Below are 15556 nucleotides of genomic sequence, written 5' to 3' on the forward strand. Positions count from 1 at the left end.
CAGAGCTGACTCACTCACACTACACACCACTCTGCTCTGTGTCAACAAACACGTCCTATGCATTGGATTATATCACATCAGAGTTGAGGTCGCGGTGGCTTATAGCAGGTGTCAAATATCATATTGCACACAATACCGCCCCGTATTATGAGTTCAAGGTAACAATTTTACCATTTAACATGGGCCAATCCGCTCTCTGTGCCACATGACAAGCATTATCGACCAAAACATAAATTTAGTATGATACTGTTTCCAGTGAATAGAGGGCGTTGAAGGTAAACCATATCGGATTTGTGTACTGTTATTTGGAACATATGTAGGTATATGTAAATAGAGAGAAGCTAAATCGGTTGTGCGATCTGCCTTAATTCGTTCGTATAACAGTCACTTTCTTTCTGGTCCTAATTTTCAGCACTGAGTTGGGAGATTAAAGTAGAAGAGCGTCGATAGAAAAGTAGAATAGTCAGCAGAAGCACCAATTCATTAAGGTAGGCTCTACCTAGATACCTAGTACCCGGACTCACGCCCTCGCCACTACAGTCAAACTCTCAATAAGAACAATACGGTCCTTGGTTATCCAGGGTAGTGGCGCTAGTCTGTCACGTTCATTGGCTATACACGCAACAGAAAAATAATACACATCGAGAAATAGATGCAACTTCAAACCCAAACAGTCAGAAGCGGACATATTGATGCAAGTTGAAAAGCATAATCAGGTAACGATACCCAAAGCTCTGCATTATACTGTGTTTACTTATCAACTATAAATTCGCTGTCATTTGGGCATTGCTCTCGCGTCAGTGGATTGGTGGTTTAAGATCACGTGACACACGCTCCACCTCTCAGGTGCTCTCAGCCTCTCACCCCCCGTGCAATCAATCCAAATCTTCAGGTTCCTGCCTCTCCACCAAATTGATTCTCCCGTCCCCTACCCACGTCACCGGGCCCCCGATACCCCCAAACACTTCCCGACAGACAGCCGATACTATCTACATGTTGGCTTTCGTCTGCATGTTATACTTTAATGACTTGTGAGTTTCCCCTACCCTTCCTGCCCCTTCTAGTCTCTACCGCGCTTCTGGCTTGCTGGCCTGTCGCCTATCGTCGATCCCGCCTCGGCCTCGGCCTTGCCCATCACGATATTGCTTCCTCAAGAGCCTTATATACGCAATAATTCGATGCAATTTGATGGATTCGATGCTCCACGTTCGTCTGGACCCTCCTGTGGCCCGATACGCCGCACCCGAGTTACCTGGTTCTCTCAATTGCGAGTTCGGGGTTTCCATCAAGCGGCCATCGATAACTTACACGGGATGCGACAAGTACTTCATCTCTACCGTTTCCCAAATATTCAGACGTTCTAGGGGTCGTTTATGGGTCGCCGGAGTCGCGTCATTCCGTTAATCCCTCAAGCGCACACGTCAGGCTAGAATATCAGCTAATATCGTCGCGTCCTCAGTAGGTAGCCTGTATCATCACCAACATGATGTCCACCCCTACTTTGGGGGGTCCCTCCAATGGACATTTGTCGCCGGTTGATGGAATCAGCATGTCGTTTGATACAGGAGATCATGCAACCGATAGCGACTCGCATGATGCCCCCGATCTCACGCTCGATCAACCATCACCGGCATCCTCAGACGAGGCGAACAACGATTCCAATATTGCCCACGACAATACACACATGTCAGCGAGTGAACAATCCAGCGAAGACAATGCGTCTGATGACGGAGACTTCGATATGGAGGAGAGCCTCCCATCACAGAACGAAGACGCGATGGAAGACCGCGACAGCTCTACCGACTCGAATCGAGCCTCCAAGCGCAAAGCTCCTGTCGAGGAAGACGAGTATATCAAGGCTAATCCAGAGCTCTATGGGTTGAGAAGAAGTGTACGTTGTGAAAATTTTTCACTCAAACTCTCTTCAAGCTTGCTGACAAGAAGATAGACGCGACCTCGAGAACAACGAAAGATTGTAGGTCATCACCGCAATTCGGTATCAGGATATATCATTGACTCACGTATGCAGGTCGAATCTGATGATTCGGATTCTGAACCCCCTGTCAACCGTCGTACAGTCAAACGACGACGTGTTGAATCCTCCCGTCCTTGTAAGTTGCCGATCTCTTCTCATGTGCAATGCCTACCCTCGCCACCATCACGGTCTAACACGGTCATCTCAGCATCCAAGATTGGAACTCCAACATTACGTGCCTCCACAGCCGATTCCGACTCCGACTCCGACACATATGGTGGTGCTCGCGCAAAGAGCCTGCAGAAGAAGGCTCGAATGCAACGCGAGGCACAGCCAGATCTCGCCCTTGCTGAAAAGCGCTGGTCGAGTCGTCGCGCTGCACAGGTACAACAAGGAGCATACGAAGAGAGCGACGTTGACGAGGATGATGATGACGACGAGCTCGCCCCCATGGCCTACACCGTTGACTATATCGACGATTCACCATATATAGAAAAAGTAGTCCGGCATAGGCTCAAAGACGGATTCGAAATCTCCTATGGGTTGACTAAGAACGACTTCGAATACTTCATAAAGTGGCAAGGCAAGTCGCACTTGCATGACACTTGGGAGACGTTCCAAGACATTCGAGATTATCGAGGTTACCGTAAAGTTGAGAATTACTTTAGAAAGGTGATTGAGTACGAGGTGGACATCCGCGTCGGCGATGATATCCCCCCCGAAACGAAGGAGCAATTTTTCCTTGACCGCGAGCGAGACGAGGAAGCATTTGAGGATTACACGAAGGTCGAGCGAGTGGTAGCTGTACGAGACGGTGAAGCCGATACTGAGTATCTTGTCAAGTGGAAGGGCCTCACGTACGAAGAATGCACATGGGAGGTCGCGTCAGAAATCAGCGACGCGTTCCAAGACCAGATTGACCAATACCTTGATCGAGCATCACGCTCGTGGCAGTCAGACCGGAAGGAGACGAACCTCGACACGAGATCACGGATGGTGAAGCTCGAGGAGCAACCCGATTTCATCAAAGGCGGCGAACTCCGCAACTTTCAGCTTCGGGGTCTCAACTTCCTGTGTTTGAACTGGACAAAGGGCAACAACGTGATTCTCGCCGATGAAATGGGTCTCGGAAAAACGGTGCAGACTGTATCATTCCTCAGCTGGCTCCGTAATGCTCGACGTCAGGAGGGACCATCACTTGTGGTTGCTCCTCTCAGTGTCATCCCGGCTTGGTGCGACACTTTCAATCATTGGTCCCCTGACATCAACTATGTTGTCTACCTGGGACCCGAGGATGCTCGAAAAATCATTCGTGAGCACGAGCTGCTCGTAGATGGCAACCCAAAGAAGCCCAAATTCAATGTCCTTGTCACTTCATACGAGTTTATTCTCCAGGATTGGCAATTCCTGCAGTCTATCAAATGGCAGACGCTCGCTGTTGATGAGGCTCATCGCCTCAAGAACCGTGAATCCCAATTATACAACCGGCTGGTGAGCTTTGGCATTCCTTGCAAGATCCTGATCACAGGAACACCTATTCAAAATAACTTGGCCGAACTTTCTGCTCTGCTCGACTTTCTTAACCCCGGCAAAGTTGACATTGACGAAGATCTTGATTCCCTTTCTGCCAGCGATGCACAAGAAAAACTACAACAACTTCACAAGGCCATTGCACCTTTCATTCTGCGACGAACCAAGGAAACCGTCGAGTCAGATCTTCCTCCCAAGACTGAAAAGATTATCCGCGTTGAGCTTTCAGACGTCCAGCTGGAGTACTACAAGAACATCCTGACCAGGAACTACACAGCCCTTTGCGACGCCACTAATGGACACAAGAACTCTCTCCTGAATATCATGATGGAACTAAAGAAGATCAGTAACCATCCTTACATGTTTCCTGGTGCTGAGGAGAAGGTCCTGGCCGGCAGCGTCCGCCGTGAAGATCAAATCAAGGGCTTAATTGCCAGTAGTGGAAAGATGATGTTACTCGATCAACTTCTTTCCAAGCTAAACAAAGATGGCCATCGAGTCCTGATTTTCAGTCAGATGGTCAAAATGCTTGATATTCTTGGTGACTACTGCTCTCTGCGAGGTTACAAGTTCCAGAGACTGGACGGCACTATTGCTGCTGGCCCCCGACGCATGGCCATCAACCACTTCAACGCTGATGACAGCGATGACTTTTGCTTCCTTCTCTCTACTCGTGCAGGTGGTCTTGGAATCAACCTCATGACGGCAGACACTGTCATCATTTTCGACTCTGATTGGAACCCTCAAGCTGATTTGCAAGCCATGGCTCGTGCCCATCGCATCGGCCAGAAGCGTCCTGTAAACATCTACCGCCTAGTGTCCAAGGAGACTGTCGAGGAGGAGGTTCTCGAAAGGGCTCGCAACAAACTGTTACTCGAATACCTGACCATCCAGGCTGGTGTCACTGACGATGGTAAGGCAGCTTTCAAGGAGGAACTTAACAAGAAGGGTCTCAGGGTCGAAGGCCCGTCTTCGTCTGAAGATATCCAAATGGTCCTCAAGATGCGATCATCTAAGATGTTCGAACAGAGCGGCAACCAAGAACGGCTTGAACAACTCGACATTGACTCGATTCTTGAGAACGCTGAGGTCACCAAGACGAAGGTCGACGACAAGATAAACCTAAGCAGTGGCGGCATCGACTGGGACAATTTCATGCAAATTACTGATGTGAAAGTGGATGATATCAACCTTGATTGGGATCAAATTATCCCCGCCGATAAGATCGCCGAAATTAAGGCCGAGGAAGAAAAGAAACAGCATGAGGCCTACGTTGCGAAGGTGGCGGCTGAAAGTGCTCCACGCAGAGCGGCCATCAAGAGCCGCCACAGAGAGAGCGAGCGTGATGTTCGCCTCAAGAAACGTCAGAAGGAGCAGCAAGACAAGGAGGAGGATGACCGACGGCCCGTGCCTCTCGACCCTAAGCGCCCTTTGAACGATAAGGAACAACGTAGTCTAATAAAGGCTTATTTCCGTTACGGCTCAATGGATGACCGCGGCGATGAAATCATCAAGGAAGCCAAGCTGAAAGAAAGGGATCCAGACTACGTCAAGTCGGTCCTCGATGAATTCATCAAGGCAGCCAAGGAGGCCGTGGACGATAACTATGCTCAGATGGTGGAAGAAGAAAAGAGACTCGGGAAGACTCTCACGAAGAAGGACCGCAAAGCTGTCCTGATAGACTTTGGCGATCTCAAGAAAGTCAATGCTGAAACGGCCATCGAACGTCCGAAGCAGCTTCAACTTCTCCGACAAGTTATTCGCAGCCACAATGACTGGCACACATTTCGTCTCCCTGACGCGACGAAGGCCGCTAGCTACTCTTGTGCTTGGGGCGCTAAGGAAGATGCTATGCTCCTAGTCGGTATTGACAGACACGGCTTTGGCGCTTGGCCGCAGATTCGCGACGATCCTGATCTGGACATGGCAGACAAACTCTTCCTCGAAGAACATCGCGTGGAGAAGAAAGAGGAACGTAGCAAGGGTAATGACAAGATGAAGGCTCCTGGCGCCGTTCACCTTGTTCGGCGGTCAGAGTACCTGCTTTCAGTCCTGCAAGCGAAGCACTCTAATGATCGTGTTGTGCAGCGAGCAGTAGAGAATCATCACCGCAACAACAAAAAGTCACTTGCCAATGGCCACCGCGGGAGTGCCACAGCGTCTCCTGCTCCGCACAACGGCAAGAAGTCTCGCGACCGCGACAGAGACCACCTCCATGGTGACCTGCACCGATCCCGAAGCCATGCGGAGGAGCGTGGAACCCCACGACCGGATTTCAAGCGGAAACATCTATCTCATGAAGATAGCCGCAGCCCTAAGCACCGCCGCATCGAGGAGCATCGTCGATCCAGTAAGCATGGAGAGGACAGGGAGAGGTCAGAGAAGCGGCGTCATCGGGATGATGAGGACCGTCGTGATGAGCGCCGAGATGAACGACGGGATGACCGGCGACATGATAAACATCGCCTCAGCCACAGTCATCGCGACGATCGTCGGGAAGACCGCCGAGATGACCGACGTGACGACCGTCGTGATGATCGACGACATGACCGACATCGTGAAGATCGTGAGCGTGATCGTGATCGTGATCGCGAACGAGAGCGAGAGCGAGCCCATGACTCGCATCCTCAGGATGAGCGCCGAGCCAAGGCTCTGCGAAGGCTGGACGAACTTCGCCGAATTGGCGACAACAAAGATAAGAGAGCTGAGGACAACGACGCCATGATCTGGTTTCTACTCAAACCGGTCCGAGAGAACTTTGAGAGGATTCTCTCTACAACTAAGGACAACGTCAAGTCAAGCAAGGAGCGGGCGTCTATCTTTGGCGTCGAGCTGGTCGTTATCGGCACTTTCCTCGACGAGAAATTGGCGGCCACTGCTGCTGACGAAGGTCTCAAGAGCAACTTCTGGTAAGTCTTATGATGATGGATAGCTTCTTGTGACGGGCCCAACTAACACTGATGATAGGGACTTTCTGGCAGCTTTGTGGCCCGTAGATGATACAAGCAAGAGCGTCACGGGAAAGCGATTGAGCAACATGTATCGCACTCTACATTCCCGTAGCAAGGGATCCGGTTCGACCAAAACCAATGGTGCATAGTCACCGTCACTGTCGGCTTGAGAAAAGCAACGGACGATTCCTAACAAGGAACAATCAGTACGAAACCAAACCAAACACACCTACCTACCTGTTACGAGCAGATAATACCTGATATTGTTTCATTATGACTTGAGCATCTTTTTATTCAGTTTCCGGCATAGGATCGGCGTTTGGTTGCGCATACCTCAAAAGACAGGGGCTGTCAGCATGTTTGCCCTTTACTACACTTCACTGCATTTTGAGCAAGAGCTAGGTGTGGAAAGATTTGAGGCTCAGATTCAGATCATACCCGGATAGCATGGCATAGGACTTGTCATAGGTGGAGTTGTCTCGTCTTGATCGACTTGGCTGTTGCCAAGATTATACACAGGTACGTTGGGGGGGCACGTCTTATGCATTTGAGCTGGGCTAGCGTTGCGTGTCTTTGTTGAACTGGATTTGTTATCTGGGGCTCGGTATTGGTCATCTGCTCAATACACCTCAAGAATAGGAGGTGAGAAGGTGACGCGGAGACCAACACAATGCGTAGAGATCCATATTGTTGTTAGATGAAGATTACTGCATGGTATGGACGGTGGATAAAAAAGAAACGAGCAACAACTGCCAGGCGATGGCTTCTGCTTGGGTTGATAGAAGCTCTAAACTATAAAGAAAGATGAATAACTCCAAGGTTCGCGGTAACCTGTCCCTCCTCGATATGTATGATATTTTCACGCAGTATATATAATGCTGTGATTATGTAGCACATGGTGATGCCTGTTACAAGGCTGCTGCAAGCTTGCCGCTGGTCGGCCTCCTGCAGGCTGCAACCAACCACAATGCGTGTTACTCGTCATCAGGCTTATTGGCATGGAGGTTGAAAATATGGTTGCTTCGTAGATATCTGATAGTTGCTTTCTCTGAGATGTCCAATATTCTATGCGACTCCCTGTTCTAGCTAGTTTCAGCCAGATATGCCAGTGACTAACACCGAGATCGAATGTGCTCGAAACATCGCCCTTCTTTACTACCTTGGTAGAATTGGTTGCAAGCCCCAAAAGAACAGTATCCAAGACTGTGAACCTATACGCAAAGCAGACATCAACAGGGCACTGTCTTTGCAGGATGAGAAGTTACTCACGTCAACACTGGCGTTTCTTTCGAGTATTCGAGATGATGCTATGAGCGTCACAGCAGTCTGCGTAGAAGAGAAGAAATCTAGTGTTGTGGTGATGGTTGCAGCCAATGCAAAAGATAGTCATAACTCATCATCGTATCTTGACGCTGTCAAGGAAGGGTTTGATAAGATATTCAGATCACTCAATCGGGAGACTCCAGGTGAGTCAAGGGCCAAAGCAGGCATCTTCTGAACCCTCTGATGAAAAGGCCAGTATCTTCTGAGAGCCTTCATTGTCGGATTATCAGTATCGTCATCTCTATGTGTCGAAGCCGAATAATGAGCAGAGCGAGATTCATCAGGCGCGGCCAAAGACAAGGCTTTGATACCATATTAAAGAAAGTCAAGAAAGAAATGGCTCGATTCACAATGAATGACGATAAGAGGGAGTATATGAGACTGAGCCAAGTGCTTATTTCCAGAATAGATGCTTTTCAAATCAAGTTGGCACAAGGTCCATCCAACACATCAGCATTGGACAAGAAGCTGGAGTTGATTATCAACACCTTTGCCGATATATCGAGAATATCAAGTCTTTCAACAATGCTACTCGAAGATATTGGACCGAGGATGGAACCGGACTTGTGCAGTGGCTTATTGAACACCATTCATAAGTTGGCGCACTATAAAACCTGTGCCTGGACCCTTGTGAAGCTTTCGAGGAGGTATTCGATACTTGGACGTACTTCTACTATTGCCGTCAGACTTGACGACACAGCATTCGGGAAGCCACCAGCAGAAACTGTGGGTTTTAAGTTGGAAGAGCATTTGAAGAAGCTTAAAAAGGAGTATAACACCAACTGGGACTTGGACAACTTCGGCCAAAGACTGGCAACGAATACGAAAAAGTTCTGGGAGGACTTTTTGAGAGTCACGAATGAGCCAAAGATTCACGCTGAAATTCAACTTATGTGGCACCTTGAGCGCCACCCAAGCTCGAAGCCTCCCCGAGTTCTCGCCTCCAACAAAGATGCGTGTTTCCTATGTAACGCCTTTATATCGTTCCATGGAAAGTACATGATACCCAAAACACACGGGAGAATCTATCCTGGATGGAGACTACCATCGACTGGGCTCAATGAGACTAGGAGACTATTTGTCAGAGAACTTGAACGCATTGCTGTGGAAAGACTCAACGTGGTAAATCAACAGGGGTTTGAGAAGAACATTGACCCTTTGGAGAGCACAATATCGTTAGTTGCTACTTCTACAGCCTCTCTGAACAGATCTAGGGAAACGAAAGATATGCAACCAGCAATGACGCTTACCAATACTGGGATAAACAACGAGGTTTTAGATACGATAGATGAGAAACGGCCTGCGATATGTATGCTGCCACCAACGAAACCAGGACAATCTAAAGCTGGAGTCAAGACAAAGACAAAGAGCCTGGACGTTGAGAGCACCGAAGTCTCCTTAATACCTAGAAACTCCCCAATAAGTTCGCAGGAGACCATGGTTCTGACGCAGAAACCGGCCAATGAAACTGAAAAAATCCAAAAACAAGCCCGTATTTCAGTTGGAGAGCCAAATGATATCGCGTCCGAGGAGACCGAGTATGAGCCGAACAAGATCACAAGTCCAGAGACATATCAAACACGCCAGTCAAGCAATTATTTTCCAGAACCGAAGCGTTCCGATCACAAGTCAAGCGATAGTCCGACGGCGTGGGAACAAGTAAAAAAGGATTCAACGAAAAGAATAAGGCTCAACTCATTCAACCTTTACATCGAGTACACATCCTCAGATCCAAACACATCGAAAGTTCTCAAGATCAAGACGAAGAGATTGTCAGTTGAGGAAGCAGAAACAGCTATAGATGGGAGTGATCATGTTTATGACTTGGATAGTCTGTCAACACTGGGTTGTGACCTTGGAAATTGTCAACAAGTCAAGATGAAGGTTAAAGGGGAGGTTTATATAGTAGATCTTGGCGCTTTTGTTTGTCACGATGAATAAAGCATGCCATATCGTTCATTAAGAAGTAAGTTTCTGAGGGTCGTTGCGCTGAAATGAGTTATTTGCGAGTATGAAGAATAAACTGACAAGGCTTGCATGGTAGTCCCAGCTGTCTCCTATTCTAAGCGTCATCGCATCTGCCAAACCCCTCAAAGGTGCATCGAAGAATATCCAACGATTAACTTGATGTGCCGCATTAGTATAGAAGCCTTCATGGCGAACTTGATCAAGCGATAGTCTATGCCTAGGTAGCATCATAGCTACCAGAGAGACAAGCCACTGTCTATTGGGTCACTTTCATACTGGATTTGGAGTGGCATATGATGACTCAGTGATACTCAATCTAGCATCTTAAATGCCGTATCAGAGGCATTATACAGAATGGATGTTTTGGGGAAAAGTCTTGATTATACCCAAGCATCCTGCAGTTCTTGACTTGGACGAATGACGGGCAAATAAATTCAATAACCACGAATACTGTGAAAGACAGCGATTCGAGTTCCTATTACCTCTTAAATAGACATCTCGTATCTTGGGCCACAGTACGAGCACAACTACCAATACTAAATGGTCATTCATTTGTTGTTGCTCATGTCTCATGCTGTATCCTTACATGAACAAATAAACGACGCTCATTGATTGCATCATGATATGCTGTGGATCCGTGGGGAAACACCAAATCACCGCCTCGTCCTCTCACTCATTCTCATGCATCACATCACCTGAATAATCGCATCATAATAAAATACGCTACCTCTTATCAGCACCGCATATTGCAGCAGCTCACCAAATAACAACCCTGAAACCTCCACCAACACTACGACGCCATCATGTCATCCTACACCCTTGAGCGTCAAATCGCAGAGCTCGCCGTGCTACGGGCATCAATCCTCACAAAAAGAGTCCAATCGACCGTCAGTGGCATTTCAAAAGCAGACGACTCTCCCGTCACCGCTGCTGACTTCGCCGCTCAAGCTGTTCTCATCAGCGCCCTCCGCAAGGCATTTCCCGGTGACCACTTCGTCGGCGAGGAAGACTCCAGCGCTCTTAGAGAAGATCCGGCCTTGAAGCAGCGTGTTTGGGAACTTGCCTCTGGCGCTCACCTCGAGAACGCAGACGATGATGCCCTCCTTGCGAGCCCCAAAGATGTTGATGAGCTTCTTGAGGTGATTGATCTTGGAGGACGCGGTCAGGGTGGGAGAAAGGGGCGATTCTGGGTAATGGATCCTATTGATGGAACAGCTACGTTCCTCAAGGGGGAACAATACGCTGTTTCCCTAGCCTTGGTAGAGGATGGAAAGGAGGTCGTTGGTGTTTTGGGCTGTGCAAACCTCAAGCCTGTGGACGATACAGTTGCAGAGTCAACCATCGACAAGGATGGTTTGGGTCTTATGCTCACCGCAGTTCGCGGACAAGGCACCACGATTCGCAAGATGGACTTCAGCGGTCTCCAGCCAGCTCAGCCTCTTGACAGCGTCGCCAAAGCCTCAAGTCCCGCTGAAGCTCAGATCATCAACTACTCGAGTGGCTCGACATCTCGTCACGACCTCATCCGCAAACTCGCAAGCTCTTTCGGTGCTAAATTCCCCAACATCGAGCTGTACTCATCACACATCCGTTATGCGGCACTCCTCGTTGGCGGCGGTGATTTCCAGCTGCGTATCCCTTCATCTGACGATGTGGTAATGCACATCTGGGATCATGCTGGGGCCCAGCTTATCTTGACCGAGGCCGGTGGCAAAGTAACCGATCTTGACGGCAAGGATATGGACTTTGGAGCTGGAAGGGATCTGAGCCGGAACAATGGCTTGCTTGCAGCGAGGCAGGGTATCCACGCTGCCGTTCTTGAGAGTATGAAGAAGATTCTTACTGAAGACGCCTCCACTTAACCAGCTATAAAATAAAAAGGTCTATCGAGAATCTCAAAAGATAACGAAACTTAATCCAAGATGCTGGTATCTACGTTCACATCGATATTCTATACATGCCAAATCCATATCTTACATCAAGCTGCTTCGGCCTCCAATCTCCATACTTCCCTGTCCATCTTTCATTTGGCCACTTCTACCGACAACAAACTCGGTATATATCCTTTGCAATCTGGCCTTCTCCTCAGAACTGATACTCGCCCGTGTGCTATCCAGAGCCTTTATGAGGTGGCCCCGTTCGATGACCACCTCCCTCTGATCGCTGCTTTCCGCCTTGGCATCTGTGTTGGCGGCGGGAGCCCCGTGGATCTGCTTCGACTTCTTACGAGCTATCTTGATCTCTTCAAGCTTTGCTAAAATAGATGCGTTCTCGACCAGAGCAGCGGACTTGCTTTTTGGAGTCGCTTCGGTAAGGGGTTTGGCGTCTTTGCCGTAACGGAACTGGACGAAGCTAGGTGTGGTGTTCGACTTGCCATCGGTTCCGTTGGTTCGTTTAGAAGTGACTGTAGGCCCATCAACGTCCAAAACATCGTGAATAGCCTCGAGCTGAGCATTGGACACAAGAGCCTGGAGGTCAGCACCCGAGAAGCCCTCAGTACGGCGAGCAATGTCCGTCAGAGGCCCATCGGATTCGGTCAGCTCGTCCGAGAGTCTGACTTTTTGAAACAGCGCCTTGATGATGTCGACACGATCCTCCAGGGAAGGCATATCGCACAGCAAAGACTTGTCCAGACGGCCGGGACGAAGAAGAGCAGGGTCGATCAGATCAGGCCGTGAAGTAGCTGCCAGCACGTAGACACCTGACAATCCCTCGGCACCATCCATCTGCGTGAGAAGCTGGTTTACCACACGATCCGTAACACCTGTAGAGTCATGCCCTCTCTTAGGTGCAATGGAGTCAAACTCATCGAAGAAGAGTACACATGGCTTCGCAGCCTGGGCCCTATCAAACAGATCCCGGACACTCTTTTCAGAGGCACCGATATACTTGTTCAGAATTTCAGGACCCTTGACACTGATGAAATTGAGGCCACACTCGCCTGCAACAGCGCTGGCAAGAAGCGTCTTACCGCAGCCGGGATATCCGTAAAGAAGAAGGCCAGATCGAAGGCGTAGTGGACACTGCGCAAAGATTGGCGCATATTTAGTCGGGTATTGTAGCGTCTCCAGGAGCACCTGTCGTGTCTCTTGCAGCCCTCCAATGGACTTGAAGCTTGTTGACGAACTCTGCAGTGACACATTCCTCAATGAGGCTGGCGTGAACCCCTTGAGGGCCTTATCAAAATCAGCCCTTGCCAAGTGAATGGCGCCTGTCGAGTCTGGCGACTCGGCAATGGCACGAATGATAGCCTCGTTCCTCGCGCGAGACACAAGGACATTGATGTCGCCAGGCATATAGCCGTCTGTAGACCCAGAAATGTCAAGAAAGTCAAGGTCTGGGTCCAAGATGAAGCCGCTCGTCTTTGCCGGACGGCTCTCCTTGCTCGCATGACTAGCGCCGTCCATCCAAGCACCACTGTCTTCCGTCATGCTGCCGTCAGCAGTTTGTGGTCGACTTTCATCGCTGAACTGTGTCTGAGCTTCGTCAGCCGTCATGGCATCCTGCATGACGATAGACTCCATCACTCGACGTCTCGATTCCTTATCAGGTGCCTTGAGTTCGACGATCTCGCGCACAACATGGCCACTGACTACAACACCATTGATTGACTCCTTGCCCTCAGCTGTGGCCAGGAGAACAACACCACTGTCGCGGGTACAGTATTGTCTGACGATCGAGCACAGGATCTCACCGACTTGCCTGCTCCTTCCATTGTCATTGCCAACCTGAAGTTCTGTTTCTACAGGACAAAGCTTGTCCAGGTCATCAAGAACTACCACAGCTTTCCCGTTTAAGCGTGCACCCCAGCTGGCAGTGGCGAACAAACGGTTCAAAGTTTCCTTTATCGTTGAGATTCGTGTCTCGTCATTGACTAGTTTCCGACAAGGGTAGTATAATGTATGGAATAATGAATCTTGTCGAAGTTTTTGTGCCAAGTATCGAGCAATAGAAGATTTTCCGGATCCCATGCCACCAGTGAGAAGGACCGAAGAAAGGTGCACAAGATTAGACTGTAAATTATCCAGCAAGGAGTCGATTCCAACAAGGAGCGAATCGTGGGTTGGTTGACGCTCAAACCCGTCCGTCTCGGTCAGCCGGGATGGTCGAGGAGTCGGTGGCTGAAAGTCAATAGGCAGTTTAGTGTCGAGTCCAAGAAGCCAATTCGCAGCGTCTTTGTTCTCCTGAAAATCACCACCAAAGGTAAATTTAATGATGCCGCCTTCCCACCCCTGAGGAGGATCGAGGCCTTCATATAAGCCCATGATGGAGCCGTCTGTCAGAGGCCCTTGAAGAAGCCCATCAGTACCTCTAGTAGCGGCATAGATCTGTCGGAATCGCTTCGCAGACTCTTCTTTCTCAGCCTTGGATTCTCCACCAAACCGCAGGCCTTCGACTGTCTTTGCACTTGTGGCGAAAGGAAAAACCTTGATGCTCTGAACCGCAGTCTTGGGGAGTTGCTGTGGAGCTGCTTGAAGCTTTACTATCCCGCCAACCATGCCAGAACACCCAAGACTTGCACAAAGGGGTGACGAAAGAGCAACTGATTGACTGTTGGGAGGATCAATCCATGATCTAAGATGAGCAATGACTTTTGTGGCCGCAGTCGTCCCAGCAGGAACGCCGCCTTCTTCTGGCTGAGGCTGTTGCAGACCAGCTGGTCTAATAACATCAACCGCGACGTAGTTGACCCCTTTGAAGGCTTCGCCGGAGACAAGGTCGTGATCAACCCAAACACTCAAGTCCTGAACCAGGGGCCCTTCATCAAACCATTCTTCACATGAGCTTCGGTCAAGACCACGCAGAAACATAGTAGGTCTCCGCTCTTCCTTGGCGCTTCGCCGGCGCACCGTACTGGTCGCGCTTCGTTTGGACTTGGAAGTGCTGGCTACGCTGCGGTGGTCGCCCGAGCTGTGCGAGCTCTTTTGCCTCGTCTTTGGCGCAACGATGACCTCGGCATCGGGGGATATCTTTGCGAATGGCAAGTCGGCCGGAGGCGAAGGATCCAGTGAAATAACTTTAATATTTGCGGTCGATGTCGGAGATAGATGTAGTGTCAACGCATGGGGCTCGACGGGGTTGTCGCCAATTTTGTATAGCGGGTTCGGGAGCGCTCGAATTTGAGAGATGAGATTCAGTTCGAGGAATGTCGCATGTAGCTCAATAATCTCCCAGTCCTCCGGTGTAAGGGGTTCAATGTTGATCGTATGCGCCAACGGAGGATCGAGATGAATGGTGGCCATGATCTTCTGCCCTTCTGAAATACCTAGTGACTTGGCTAGTGTGGCATCAAGTTCGACAAGCTGAACCTCCTGATCGCGGGATGATCGCGAGCCATTGGGTCCATCGCGGGTCCCAGGAGGAGCGGTCCTCCTTTTGCTGGGCATGCCTGTCCATCCTACGAATATGGAGCGTTGCTGGGAGCCGGCTCCAGTCGGCGAGGCCTCACGATAGCTGAGCTCAATGATGACATTTTGTGCAGGCTATAAGCTATGGTCAGAAAATCGCCAGAGCAAATCAGTGAAGAAGAAAGTTCCTACAGTATTGACATTGACTAGGAGCGAGACCAGTGATGTAGGAAGGTTGACCAAACAGCTTTTGAGGTGAGATAGGGAGATTTCCGCCGAGACGGACTGCGCATTTCGTCTGGGAGGCATGATGCACTTAGGCAATTGAGAAGACTCTCGAATTCGATTGAGTCGACCTCTCGCGGGAGGATTTTATTACTTGTCTGTGGGAAGAAGCAGAACACCTCAGCTCAGGTGCCGAAACATTTCCGATCTGGAGTCCCTTTCTCGTCCCGCAGCCG

The 15556-nt window shown here is 49.6% G+C and overlaps 4 protein-coding genes across 4 annotated transcripts; 3 read left to right on the forward strand and 1 right to left on the reverse strand.

The window, feature by feature from the left end:
* Positions 1–1483: 1483 nt before the first annotated feature.
* On the forward strand, positions 1484–6883 carry FOBCDRAFT_290366 (P-loop containing nucleoside triphosphate hydrolase protein; the record flags this gene model as incomplete). The annotated part of the gene is made up of 5 exons (XM_054703852.2): positions 1484–1891; positions 1949–1975; positions 2030–2111; positions 2184–6414; positions 6473–6883. 5 exons carry the CDS (start codon positions 1484–1486, stop codon positions 6603–6605), a joined length of 4881 nt encoding a protein of 1626 aa, XP_054559827.2. The 3' UTR covers positions 6606–6883.
* A 675-nt stretch (positions 6884–7558) lies between these two features.
* On the forward strand, positions 7559–9720 carry FOBCDRAFT_198841 (uncharacterized protein; the record flags this gene model as incomplete). Its single annotated transcript, XM_031176793.3, has 2 exons — positions 7559–7922; positions 7976–9720. 2 exons carry the CDS (start codon positions 7559–7561, stop codon positions 9718–9720), a joined length of 2109 nt encoding a protein of 702 aa, XP_031047926.3.
* A 709-nt stretch (positions 9721–10429) lies between these two features.
* On the forward strand, positions 10430–11654 carry FOBCDRAFT_23832 (uncharacterized protein). Its single transcript, XM_054703853.2, has one exon. It carries the CDS (start codon positions 10551–10553, stop codon positions 11607–11609), a length of 1059 nt encoding a protein of 352 aa, XP_054559828.1. The 5' UTR covers positions 10430–10550; the 3' UTR covers positions 11610–11654.
* A 10-nt stretch (positions 11655–11664) lies between these two features.
* Positions 11665–15476, reverse strand: FOBCDRAFT_290372 (P-loop containing nucleoside triphosphate hydrolase protein). Its single transcript, XM_031176795.3, has 2 exons — positions 15288–15476; positions 11665–15230 (listed from the first exon to the last, which is right to left on the reverse strand). Exons 1-2 carry the CDS (start codon positions 15402–15404, stop codon positions 11721–11723), a joined length of 3627 nt encoding a protein of 1208 aa, XP_031047928.2. The 5' UTR covers positions 15405–15476; the 3' UTR covers positions 11665–11720.
* Between the last annotated feature and the right edge of the window lie 80 nt (positions 15477–15556).

The sequence above is a fragment of the Fusarium oxysporum genome, chromosome III (assembly GCF_013085055.1).
Source record: "Fusarium oxysporum Fo47 chromosome III, complete sequence".
Classification (NCBI taxonomy): domain Eukaryota; kingdom Fungi; phylum Ascomycota; class Sordariomycetes; order Hypocreales; family Nectriaceae; genus Fusarium; species Fusarium oxysporum.